At 38.3% G+C, this 11,605-nt stretch overlaps 1 protein-coding gene across 1 annotated transcript in view; it reads right to left on the bottom strand.

Moving 5' to 3' along the window:
* LOC107655810 (Down syndrome cell adhesion molecule homolog) overlaps positions 1 to 10,735 on the bottom strand; it is a 153,800-nt gene extending 143,065 nt beyond the window's left edge. Inside the window, 1 exon segment of the mRNA XM_074186885.1 lies at positions 10,072 to 10,735. Coding sequence (XP_074042986.1) covers positions 10,072 to 10,114 — 43 coding nt within the window. The 5' untranslated portion in view covers positions 10,115 to 10,735.
* Between the last annotated feature and the right edge of the window lie 870 nt (positions 10,736 to 11,605).

Genomic DNA, 11,605 nt, shown 5'->3' with positions numbered 1-11,605 from the left:
ATTCCACAGGACACTGGAAGGGGCAGTAGCTGTGGCCTTTTGGTAGGATCCCAATTTCGTCGGTCATCCGACGTGACATCGAGAGTGACTGACTTAAAGGGAACTTCTCGGTTACGTATGGTAACCCTCATTCCCTGACGGAGGGAACGGAGACGTCACGTCCCGTCGCCAAGCTTTCAGATTATGTATAAATCTCCATTTCAAAAAATTGACCCTTATGACTGGTTTTGTGGTCCAGGGTCACATATCTGAAATGATATTGCCTTGTTGATGGATCTAACATATTTAGCTACTTCTTAGTAGCTTGTAGTAGAACTAACTACAACAAAGAGCTATTCTATAGTTCAGCTACTTTAAATTATAAATAGCTTAGCTTGGCAAACACTGCATTAGGGTCAGAAAATTATTACAATTTGATATGAATCATGCGTTATGTGGTAGTTCCTAAAAAGCTACTGGCAAACTTGAGATGCAATATACTGTATATGACTAAATCATAAAAAATCCGTAAGATGGAAAGAAAAGAACAATATTAGACATTCATTTAAAGAACATAACAGGCAGAACACTAGTCACTGACTCAAATTTAGGGTGACTAGTCAGTCTCACAAAACAGCATTTATCATCTTCAACTGTCTAATCAGCCATGCCAAACCGTTTTCGGCACCACTGATGCATTTGATCTGAGCAAAGGTGTGATCAATGCTGATGAGGCAAACACCAACACCACAAATAAACGAACAAATCAATGCCTGTTGAGTACCATTCCAACTTGCCAATAAGAAAGTTTTGTGATTTTGATTATTTACTAACTAGTTTCCATCAAACACCTATTCAAAAATCCAAATTTGTCACATATTAGGCTCAGCGCACACTACAAAACAATAGCCTTTCACCCTGTGTGAATGTGAAGACTCATAGTTTGGTGGTTTTTTATGCAACTAATCACACACAAAGTAGGTCAATTATAAGACCTGAGTTTTTTTTCCACACTGCAATACCTCAGACAGCCAGTTCCATGTCTACAGTCAATGTTCCACATGCATGCTCTGTATAAAACTTCACAGATAGTTGTCATTTCTGTCTGAGCCAATGTTGAGCTGCTGGTTTTGCCAGGTCTGTGTGTCCTGTCAGTGCTGAGCAGGATCATGGGATAGCTGCTTCACAATGACAGGCTCTGTCAGGGGCCTGGGGTAATTAAGGCTGCACTCAGCACACCGCCTGGGGGGCTTTGGGTTTTTGGGGCAGAAGGGGGAAATGGGACCAGACAAGGTGCCGAAGGGAGCAGCTGGGGAGGGGCGACGTGGACCCAGGACAAGGTAGGGGTGAGCGGGACAGGGTTTTTGCCACTGTGAGTATGCACTTCTCTCCTACAACCCCCACAGGCTTTAGCACTCGCAGCACTTGCCAAATGACTATCTCCCAATTTGCTTTCATGAATATTAAGCAGGACATGACAGACGAGAAAAGGCCTGCCGTCTGCTCGCCTGTGATATGTGCAGACAGATTGGCTCTCTGATGTCAGCGAAGGGTAAAGCACGCCGAGTGTGGCCCTGTGGTGTGCCTCTGATTCCCGTTGTCATGTTTTAAATGAACGTGAGCAGCTCGTTAAGAGCCGACTTGGCAGCAGGCTGAGATCGGAAAATGAAAGCGCTGTTGACTTTAATGTCTGAATTTGCCCAGCTGATGGCACGAACAACTCTGTTAGTCGGGCAATTTCAATCTAAGCACTTCCATATTCAAAAACCGCTAAATCCATTAAGGCAAGTAATTTAGCCAAGTAAAGCAAGATAATATTTATCAGTGATAGTGTTAGGTAGGATCTCTGGAGCTGCTGCTGAAGGCTACTGGCTGGCATCACTTAATTCCATAATTAACAGTTATCAAATTCATTTAACCTACACACTACAATACACACCCAATCCATTTCTAGCCATTCTTAGTGCATGAACAGAAGACAAGCACAAACGCTTTAATACCTTTGAATTAATTCTAATAAGCACTGTAAATCAAGACGCTAAAACAATTAGCTACGACCACATTTCAACACTTTAGATGTTACAACTCATCTCAAGGTGTGTTCGGATGGATTTAACTGATCCATGAGATTTAATGCTTGTATTCAGGAGAGGAGTTGAAAACAGAGACGTGAAGCCGGACACTTGCACAGTGTTTGCAAACTTGATAATATATTAGATGTGATATTTGGCAAAGAAAACCACAGATGTTTTCATTTAGCAACAGTTTTCCTTCAATATGTACTGCACCTGTATATACAAGAATAAAGTTCAGCCTAAATGCCAGTAAAGCAGGTTCTATATTTTTTATCAGCTGTATTTTCATGACACAATACAGCATTAAATAGTATTACAAGATTATATGAGAAGTTTTTACTGGTGTGAAACAGATTTGGGAGCATTAGCGGAACTGAATAAACACAATACACACATCATCATTGTCTCTAGTGAATCCAGACAATGATCAAACAGTGTGTCATCATCAGAGCTCTTTGATGACATACATCACAGAAACGTGACGTTGGTGCCATCTCATATTAAATCATCTTTAGTGACCAGCAGAGCTTCGAAGACCACATTGTAATGACAGCGCGCTCACCCAGGTTTGCACTGCAAAACATCAGGTCCTTCCTTCTTAACTGAGCATGCTGCATACCTCCTTGTTCAGGAATCCAGTGTCATTTATAGTTGGACAATTGCAATGTTCTTTTGGCCATCAAACCTCTAATGAGCCGAAGTCAGCCCACATTACACCTCTCTTCACTGGCTACCGGTTGCAGCTCGCATCAAGTTCAAAACGTTGATGCTTACAGAACAGCCATGGGCCCTCTTACCTCCACTAACTCTTACAACTCTGCACTGTTCTCTCGCTCACTGCTCCTCGATGGTGGAATGATCTTCTGAACCCTCCCTGAACTGCCAAATCTCCTACAATATTCAGGAAATGGCTAAAAACTAATCTTTTCCATGGGCACTTTCTGTGCTTTTACTATTTCTTATTTCTCTCTGTGAGAAAATTTGCATTAGTACTTCTCATGTTACTGCCTGCTAAGGATTAATTGCTTTTTGTTGCATTTGTCATTTATAAGTGAGCGGATAAAAGCGCCTGCTAAATTAATACATTAAATGTAGATATAAATCTGTGCATTAGGCCTAATGCTGTAAATTCAGCCTAAAGAGGAGTTTACATTAAAGTCGGCATGTTTTCTAAATACGTGTTATAGATCTTATTGAGAACAATTCATTTATGCATATGTGTCTATGTTTCCTTTTTGCTTTTAATTTGACCATGTAATGTTTTAATCAAAATTACAGACTTCTCTGCCTCTGCAAGCTCCTCTGGCTCCACTTTTGAGTGCAACACATCTCAAAAACAAATCAACAACCGATGCATGGAACCAAGTCCCCATCCTATTTTTTCATTTCCGATAATCAGTTAGACATGAATGTGTACGTCACAATACAAATACGATAAAGATTTGTCGCTACTTCCATTGCAACATGACTTTAACAGGGATTAGCAGCAACATAGGCAACAATTAGATGCTAACTGCAGTCTACACACATTTCAGCAAATTTCTTTGGTGTTTTCTGTAAAACCGTTTGTGAACACTGCCACGTCATTTTTTAAATTAATTTGCTTAACAACAATCTATTACTGTGGTGTAATCTGTGGTAAAACACAGCCAGAAGTAGTGAATTCTTGGTCAGCTGCAATGAGGACCAGAACTTATGTCGTTAGTCATAAATCCAACTCAGTTGGACAAGAAAACATAATTATTTTATAAAGTTGCAATTTTGTACAAAGTCGAAAAACATATATTATTTATAATAAAGGTCATAAGCAGATCGTATGAAAATGCATAAATGAGATTGTATGTATGTTTATGAATAAGCCAACTATTTGACAAAATGTAAAAGAGTCACAAATTGTCATTAGACTGTGTATTATAAGGCTATGCAAAACAGTTTAATAAACAAATAAATACGTTGTAGGCAAAGACCATGTATAGTGATGATGGTAGTATACTGTATATACAGTATATGGTACATGGTACATGGTACAATGGTACATGTCCAAAAAGCCGAAGTATGTCATGTCAAGTATGTCAAAACATGGTATTGTCATCGTATCATGAGTAGTACTATATTACTTTCTGTTACTTTTCTGTATCAATGATTAATTGAATGATCTAAATGATAGTTGTACTCTATCTGGTTAATGTTAACTGATTAGCTTGATTTTCAGCTCTATTTGCTGAAAGTGAAAATGTGTCTAATCAATAAAATTTGACTTCTAATCTTGGCGCTTCCTAAATAAGAGTCTGTTATTGGACAGCGGCTGAGGGAATAAAAATTAGGGGATACAAAAGCTCTTCAGTGGGAAGTCAAAACTCCTCTGTCAACATACAGAGAAGCCTCTATCTAACGGCTCAAAGGAAAGTCTATGAGACCGGTGTCCAGAGAGGCCGTCCTGCCTTGACGGTTCATAATGATGTAGAGCATCTTTACAAACAAGCATCCTGCCTTCATTAGAGCCAGCGAGAGGTTCAACAAGAACCCTCATTGTGATCAGCGCATCTCCGGATAGTGGCTTTTTTCCCCTCTTTGGCACGTAAAACTGTTCTGGGTTCAGTAAAAGACTTCCTCTGTGTTGTCTTTCTCATGGTGCAGGTGTCTGTTTCAATAGCATCTGTACACATCCGTCTATTTGAGCTTGCAAAGGCTAATGCCCAGCTCGGTTAGCTGTGTGCACTTGCGGCACAACGATGCCAAACATCACAGTCCACATCTCAGTACACCTGGTCATTACTGAGGTCCAATGGAAGACAATATTTCATTATCTCTACAAATAATAGAGTTTTATATATATAAAACGCTATATAGTGATAATGACACTTTGTAAATGAATTAGCATCTTTGCTAAAATGCTAATTTGCTGACAAAGATTTATTGAAAAGATCTGTGCCCGTATTCACAAAACATCTTAATTCTAAAAGTAGCTCACAACTTGCTGATTTAGGAGAAAATCTTTAAAATAATGGGCGTGTCAGTCCTAAATTTAGGACTCCTAATTTTTGGCTCTAAGAGTATTTCACAAAGCGTTTTAGCACTAAAACTAGCACCTAAATCTGTGAAAGGTTAGGAGTAGTGACCAAATCACAGCTATCCTAAAAAGGCTGTTGCCGGCAATCTGCCTCGGAATATAAACATTTTAGAATCATTTGACCATAATGAGCTTTTAAAAATGTATCGCCTTTGGTTTTGGAGGTTATCCCAACTCCAAATTTTCCTTTGATTCTATCCTTGTTTTCATTAACCAGTTGGGCAAGAAGTAACATCTGTTCTTGAGTCCAGTTTGGTTTTCTTTTATGTTTGCATGTCTTACTGTCGGCCATGATTATTCTACTCTGTTAATTAAAAGGCTGTTTATATGCATAACCGCAAATTGTTTATGAGAAGCACGCACATAAGACAAATAAAAACTTTATTTAAATATGGCAACATTTTTATTTTTAAATCTTTATTTGAATATGGCAACATAATATCGCACTCTACAATATTTCTATGAATAAATCTCTGACAGAGACCCCTCCCCTATTAGCCAATCACTGTGTGCATAGGTAGTAAGCATGCTGACATTATCCATAGCAACGAGGTCAACCCCGCCCTTACTCTTAGTTTAAGACTTCTGTCTATTCCTTAGTAAACGTTTGTCTCACCAGCTTTGTGAATAGGTGAATTACGAGGAAAATATTAGCTAAGAACTTTTACTGCTATTTAGGAGAACTCTTAGCGGTAAGATGTTGATGTTTTGTGAAGACGGGCCCTGGATTCTACACCAAGTTCAAGTATAACACGTGAAAACAGAATGCAATATGCAGCATTAAATGTTTCAAACTGTATTGTGCATACGTTTTCATATGCCTTAATAAATTGCATGTTTAATATTCTTAGTGTTCTGTTATCATGCCGTAAATAAAAATTAAGAAAATACTATTTTTAATGACTTTTACTGTAAGAACGCCTTAAAACTTGTCAGTTCAATCAAATAATTAGTCAATAAAATTATGTTTAAAATGGTTAATATTACTTACAGTTCATTTGTCACACTTTAATTGTAAGGTCAAGCTAAGAACATTGCATTGTGGAATACAGTACAATACAGCATGGTCTGTTGCATATTTCACATTGTAGCAAATGTAGTATGTTATTACTCTGTTTACATACCACCTACAGCAGAAAAGGTATGGTAGTAGTGTGGTATTCTGAATATAGTCAATATGTTGCAGCAACCATTAATGACTTAAAAGTGACTAGGGTAACTGATACATAGCAAGAGATCATAGTGGAAATGTTAACATTGTAACATCAGCTTGCTTTGCAACGTAAATTTGCAACTAATCACTTCACTGATGAAAATTGGCTTTAATACAGAAAACATCTGGTTTAAAATGCTTTGATTTCATCAGAGCCATGTTACAGCATTAATTCAGACTGGGTCATTAAATTCATCACTATTGTTAGTATTAGGCTTTTTACTATTAAGAAATTAAAAAGAAATAAAGGGTAACACTTTACAACAAGGTTCCATTTGTTATTATTAGCTCTGTCATGACAACTCTCAGAAGGATTGGCATGGTAATGTACATGACAATGTTAATGTATTTGGTCTTGGCGGAATAGATCTGCTACGCTGCTGCGGCAGAGCATGTACCGAGACTTGCTACTGCCAATACATCCACAACATGCTGCTGTGAGCATGTAAGAAATACTGCTGCTGCAAATATAACATACATGAAATAACTCCATATAGCATACATGAATCACCTTGTAGCAGATCTATACAGGTGGAGCTGGGGAAGGTGGAGGGTTTCTGAAGCAAGCTGCAACTGCTACGGCAAGCACTAGTCATATATTTGAATGTTGAGCAGCGAGCTCATTGGCTACCGATACAGGAGAGAACCAATCAGCTGTGCCATGTGATAATGATGTCATTAGGTCAGATTGAGTTAGACCTATCGGACTGCGCCAGCTAGAGTTTCATGCCAGAACTCTGTATTTAACATAAACTAACAATTTTAAAAAAAATACTTCTAAAGCATTTATTAATCTTAGTTGATTGTTGATTCCAGCATTTACTAATACATTATTAAAATTAAAAGTTGTATCAATTAATGATAATTAACGAACCTGAGCTAACATAGATTAAAAATGAACAGTTGTATTTTTATGAATTTTCCTTTGATTATATCTATGTTTTCATTAACCAGTTGGGCAAGAAGTAACATCTGTTCTTGAGTCCGTTTTATCTAAATTGATTTTTTTTCTTCTGTTTTAGTATCAGAGTGGTACATGTCCATCTGTAGGCTACAGCACTGTAGTGTTTTCTGAAAGGAAGGCTTTTGTATTCACTGTCTTCATTTATACTCAAATCTGTTTTGCTGTAAATCAAGGTTCTAAACATATTCTGTTAGCTATAGTTATAGCAATTGCATTTCTTTGCACAACATGGCTGTTGTGCGCATGCAGCAGTTGTAGAGTATCTTTTTATTTATCACAGAAAAAAAAGAATATCTGTTAGACAATGCTGCACATATGACTAAAAGCACCATCTCTTAAAAAGTTAGAAATATTTTTTTAAATCATAAAGGATTGAAATTAACAGGAATTGTTTTTTAAAATCTAATTTTGACGTGATATTTATTATTCAAAACATTGATCCTTAATAAAAGAACAATAGATAAATGCTATCTGCATTCAAACCTATAAGATTCCTCTTCAATCTGTGCCCTTTTATTGAACGTCAGGGGTCACTCATTCACACAACGGCTTTATTTGATATGCAACTATGGCTCTAATAATAGAGGTTTCCATAGTGACAGGCCAAGCAGCATGTGATAAACCTTCCAGACTACAGGCTCAAAATTTCTAGAATACAGTTGCTTTCTGAGATGAGAAAGTGGCCACTTATAAAGGGAAGGTTGTTTATTCTTAGATCATACAAAAGAACACGGAACCAATCTTACTTAGTTATATTCGTAACTTTTCCTCAATGAATAAATTAAGATGTCAACATCTAATCTAAAATGAAGAATTACATTTTTAAAGACTGCACACTCATCAGATATGTGCTGATTTTATGAGAATACATGAACGGCAAAAAAAAGCCAAAGCACATCCAGCAAGAGCAGGAAAGCTAGTGAGCATCTCATTTCACTGTCTGCTCTGCTGGGCGATGGTGACTGATGAGTTCTTACTGCTCTTTTATGAGTTTCAGCTGAGGCAGGGTGGTGCAATTTCAATTCAAAGTTATTACAAAATACATCTCAATATTTTTTATTTCATATTTGCCCGAAGTGAGAAATGCCTCGGAGCGCTTCGCGTTTGGAGCTCAAACAGCAAGAGTAGGGGTGTATTTATCTCCCTCCTCTGAAGAGGAGGATTATTTCTGTTGTTTTCTGAGGGTGAGCTTTCTTAACATCCTCGCCGCTTCAAAATGACTGCCATTCAAAGCTTCACATTGAGGACTCGTGCCAGCATTTGCCCAATAGCCATTTTACATCAAATCCTCAAACCTTTTTTTTTTTTTCAAAGCACGGGTCTCTGTTATTTCTTTGCATCATGCAGTAACCTTCCCTCGACAATGTCTAACTGTCTGCAATTTTTCGAAGAGATAAGTCTATTTTCCCATCTCGCTTCATTCTGTTTTTCCCTCCATGGCTCCCTCCTTATGTACACACCCTTCCATGTTTGCACCTACTGACCATCTCTCCAGTTTAGCCCAATCACACCTTTTTACACTGGTGCGAAGGTGCAGAATTTAAAAACAGGTAAGAAAAATAGGAAAATCATGCTTAAGGCACAATTGGCCTTAAAAAAAATATAAAAGACGGCTTTAAATTTCTCGCTGCACACATATGCATCCACGCAGGCGCAGTCCCTTAAGTACACACACATACACACAGCTATCAAGGCGTTGTGTAGTATTTTTCAGCTACTGCCCTGCATTTGTCTTATGAATCTTTTTTTATTTTTTCTTACGGATTTTTACATTACTGATTCATTTTTATATGCTTCATATGAAAAAGTCTCACATTAGATATGCAATTTTGAAAGCATGGTCAGCAAGCTATTTAAAACAAACATAATCTACAAAAAATAGAGTTACTAACAATATGATAGGTTTTGTAAATACAGCTGTATGATATCATATGAAAAGGATTCAATTAAATAAAGCAAATGGCTTTTTTTTCTCCCCCCACTGCTATCCACCCACTGTGAGGCTCAAGTGCACAACAGGGATGTGTTACAAAAATAACTGGATGTAATAACTTCATTTGACGTGCCCATCTTAAATGTTTAAATATCCACAGCGTTAATTATCTGCCATCAAATGATTGTGATTATTTAATAAACCAATTAAATGCAATGCCTCCGTTTATTTAAAATCACCTAAAAAAAAAAGCCTTTATCAATTAAACAAATTCTTGCCGTCCATAATTAGATTAAACTAAGTTGATTTAAAACAGTTATACGGATGAGGGAGGGCGCAGCACACATAGCCAATATTAAATACGTCAGTCATTGTGGATAAAAAAGGAAATAAATAAATACATAAGACCTTTAAAATAGGATGTGCAACATTATTGAAAACGAAAAGCGCATGGATGAGTAGCTTCTACAACACTCAAGTGTGATAAACAAGAGGTCAAATTCATTAACATCTCCCCATGCGTAAAACAACCGAAAAGAAACCTGTGCAATACCTGCCGGAGGCCCCTGTGTGTGCACACAGGAATCATTATTGGGAGCTTTTGCAGTACGCAGTGCTTATATAGCGCTGGCATCATCAAGGCCATAATGTGACTAATAAGGTGGATTTTATAAATGATTAGAGGAGGGAAAGTCTCCCAGCCTATAGGTGACCACCCGTGACACCATTCAAAACCCTGACATGAATTTGCATACAGTACACCCTTTCCAGAATGTCCTGATGAGAGTAAATGAAGTTTGAAATTATCGGAGAGAAGAAAAAAAAAATAAGACTAACCATTCAGGATGCTCTGGAGAAAGAGAAATGCCAATATCCACATGCCCCGCTGCGTTCAAACCCCAAGCTAGATTTTCCTCTTTTCACTCCGCACACTTTGTCCACTGCTTGTTCCTGGTTCCCCACTCAGAATGCCAAAGGTAAAACGGTTCAAACAAAAGCCAGTCCAGATTTCCTGTGCCAGCGACTTGAGCGGATCTCCACCGTGCGTATTATGTGTGCGCTTTTGCGCCCGGTCGTTGCGCATGCAGGATGTGCGGGTGTTCTAGTGTGATTGTCTTGGTTAAAGCTCGGATGCTCTCCGGATGCTGCTGTGCTTCAGGGGGGGATGCTGGATGCAGGTGCGATGCTGATTCAGGAGCGTCTTTCAACAGAGCAGGTGGTGATGCGGAGGAGAAAGAAAACTTTCAAAGCAAAAGCAACGGTGCCGTTCAAGTGTGTCATTTAAACCAATTGCAGCCAAGTATTTTTGAAAAAAAGGGAAGAAACGGAACTAAACAGGGGAGAGTAAATCATAGATGTTTCATCAGAAATGGGAATGGAAAGAAAGTCCGGAGAAGCTGAAGCGGCAGGAACAAAGGTGAGATCCCAGAGTCAGACCATCTTCTTGAGCACCTCTCGCCGTCCAGCAGGCTGCAAGCAGGCGCATCTTCCTCCTGCGTGGCGCTTTATTCGCATTGGTTCGTGTGCTGCTAACCCTCACTGCCTCAGAGCATTAGAGAATAACCCTCTCTCTCTCTCCCCTGCCTCCACAGCCCGGCTCGCTGCTCACTGCCTTAAAGGAGCCGAGACACTCCTCTGAAGGCTGCAGGATGAGGAGGACACACCTATTTCAGGTACGCACTTAGTATGAAAGACAGGGGGAAAAGTCCTTCTCTCTTCTTCTCTCGATAAGCTTTGTTAGCCGTGTGTCAGAGACCTTCTCCAAGCATTTTTAGGTTAGTTCAAATGAAACTTCTCAACCAAAGTGTACTTTTATCGTGTTGAAGTCCGTGTGTATTAGGTTTGAGGAGCATTCAGTGTCCACTGAATAAACTTTTATCAAATATACACATTTAGAATGTACTGTCTTTCGCTTCTGGAAAATATTTATAACTTGTCTTTTTATTCAGAGGAGTATACAAAGTGCTGTCCAATAAAATGCTGTCAGAATGTACCACTTGCTAATGCTGCGGAAGCATTAGCAAATAACAAATCTTGCTTTTTTCAAGTAACTAGTAAAGTAACGCATTACTTTTTAATTTATAAGATCATATCTGAGTTACTTTTTCAAATAAGTAACGCAAGTTACTTTTTTCCCCCAATGTATTGACTGACAGCTCTCCTGTCCCCGTGTTGAGAGAAATCAGAAGATGTTACTGTAGTTCTAAAATAAATATGAATATGCATTAATTCATCTCACTCAAAAAAAAAAAACACAGATTCAGTATTCCTCAAAATGAATAAAAATAATGCAACTCAGAATATGACGCAAACCTGCAATAATTAAATGTTAAACAACACAAATATGCTTTATGTATTTAATCCCATTCTA

Source organism: Sinocyclocheilus anshuiensis, unplaced genomic scaffold, assembly GCF_001515605.1.
Source record: "Sinocyclocheilus anshuiensis isolate Anshui unplaced genomic scaffold, SAMN03320099.WGS_v1.1 scaffold1421, whole genome shotgun sequence".
NCBI classification, from domain to species: Eukaryota; Metazoa; Chordata; class Actinopteri; order Cypriniformes; family Cyprinidae; genus Sinocyclocheilus; species Sinocyclocheilus anshuiensis.
This window is presented reverse-complemented; position numbering and strand designations above follow the sequence as displayed.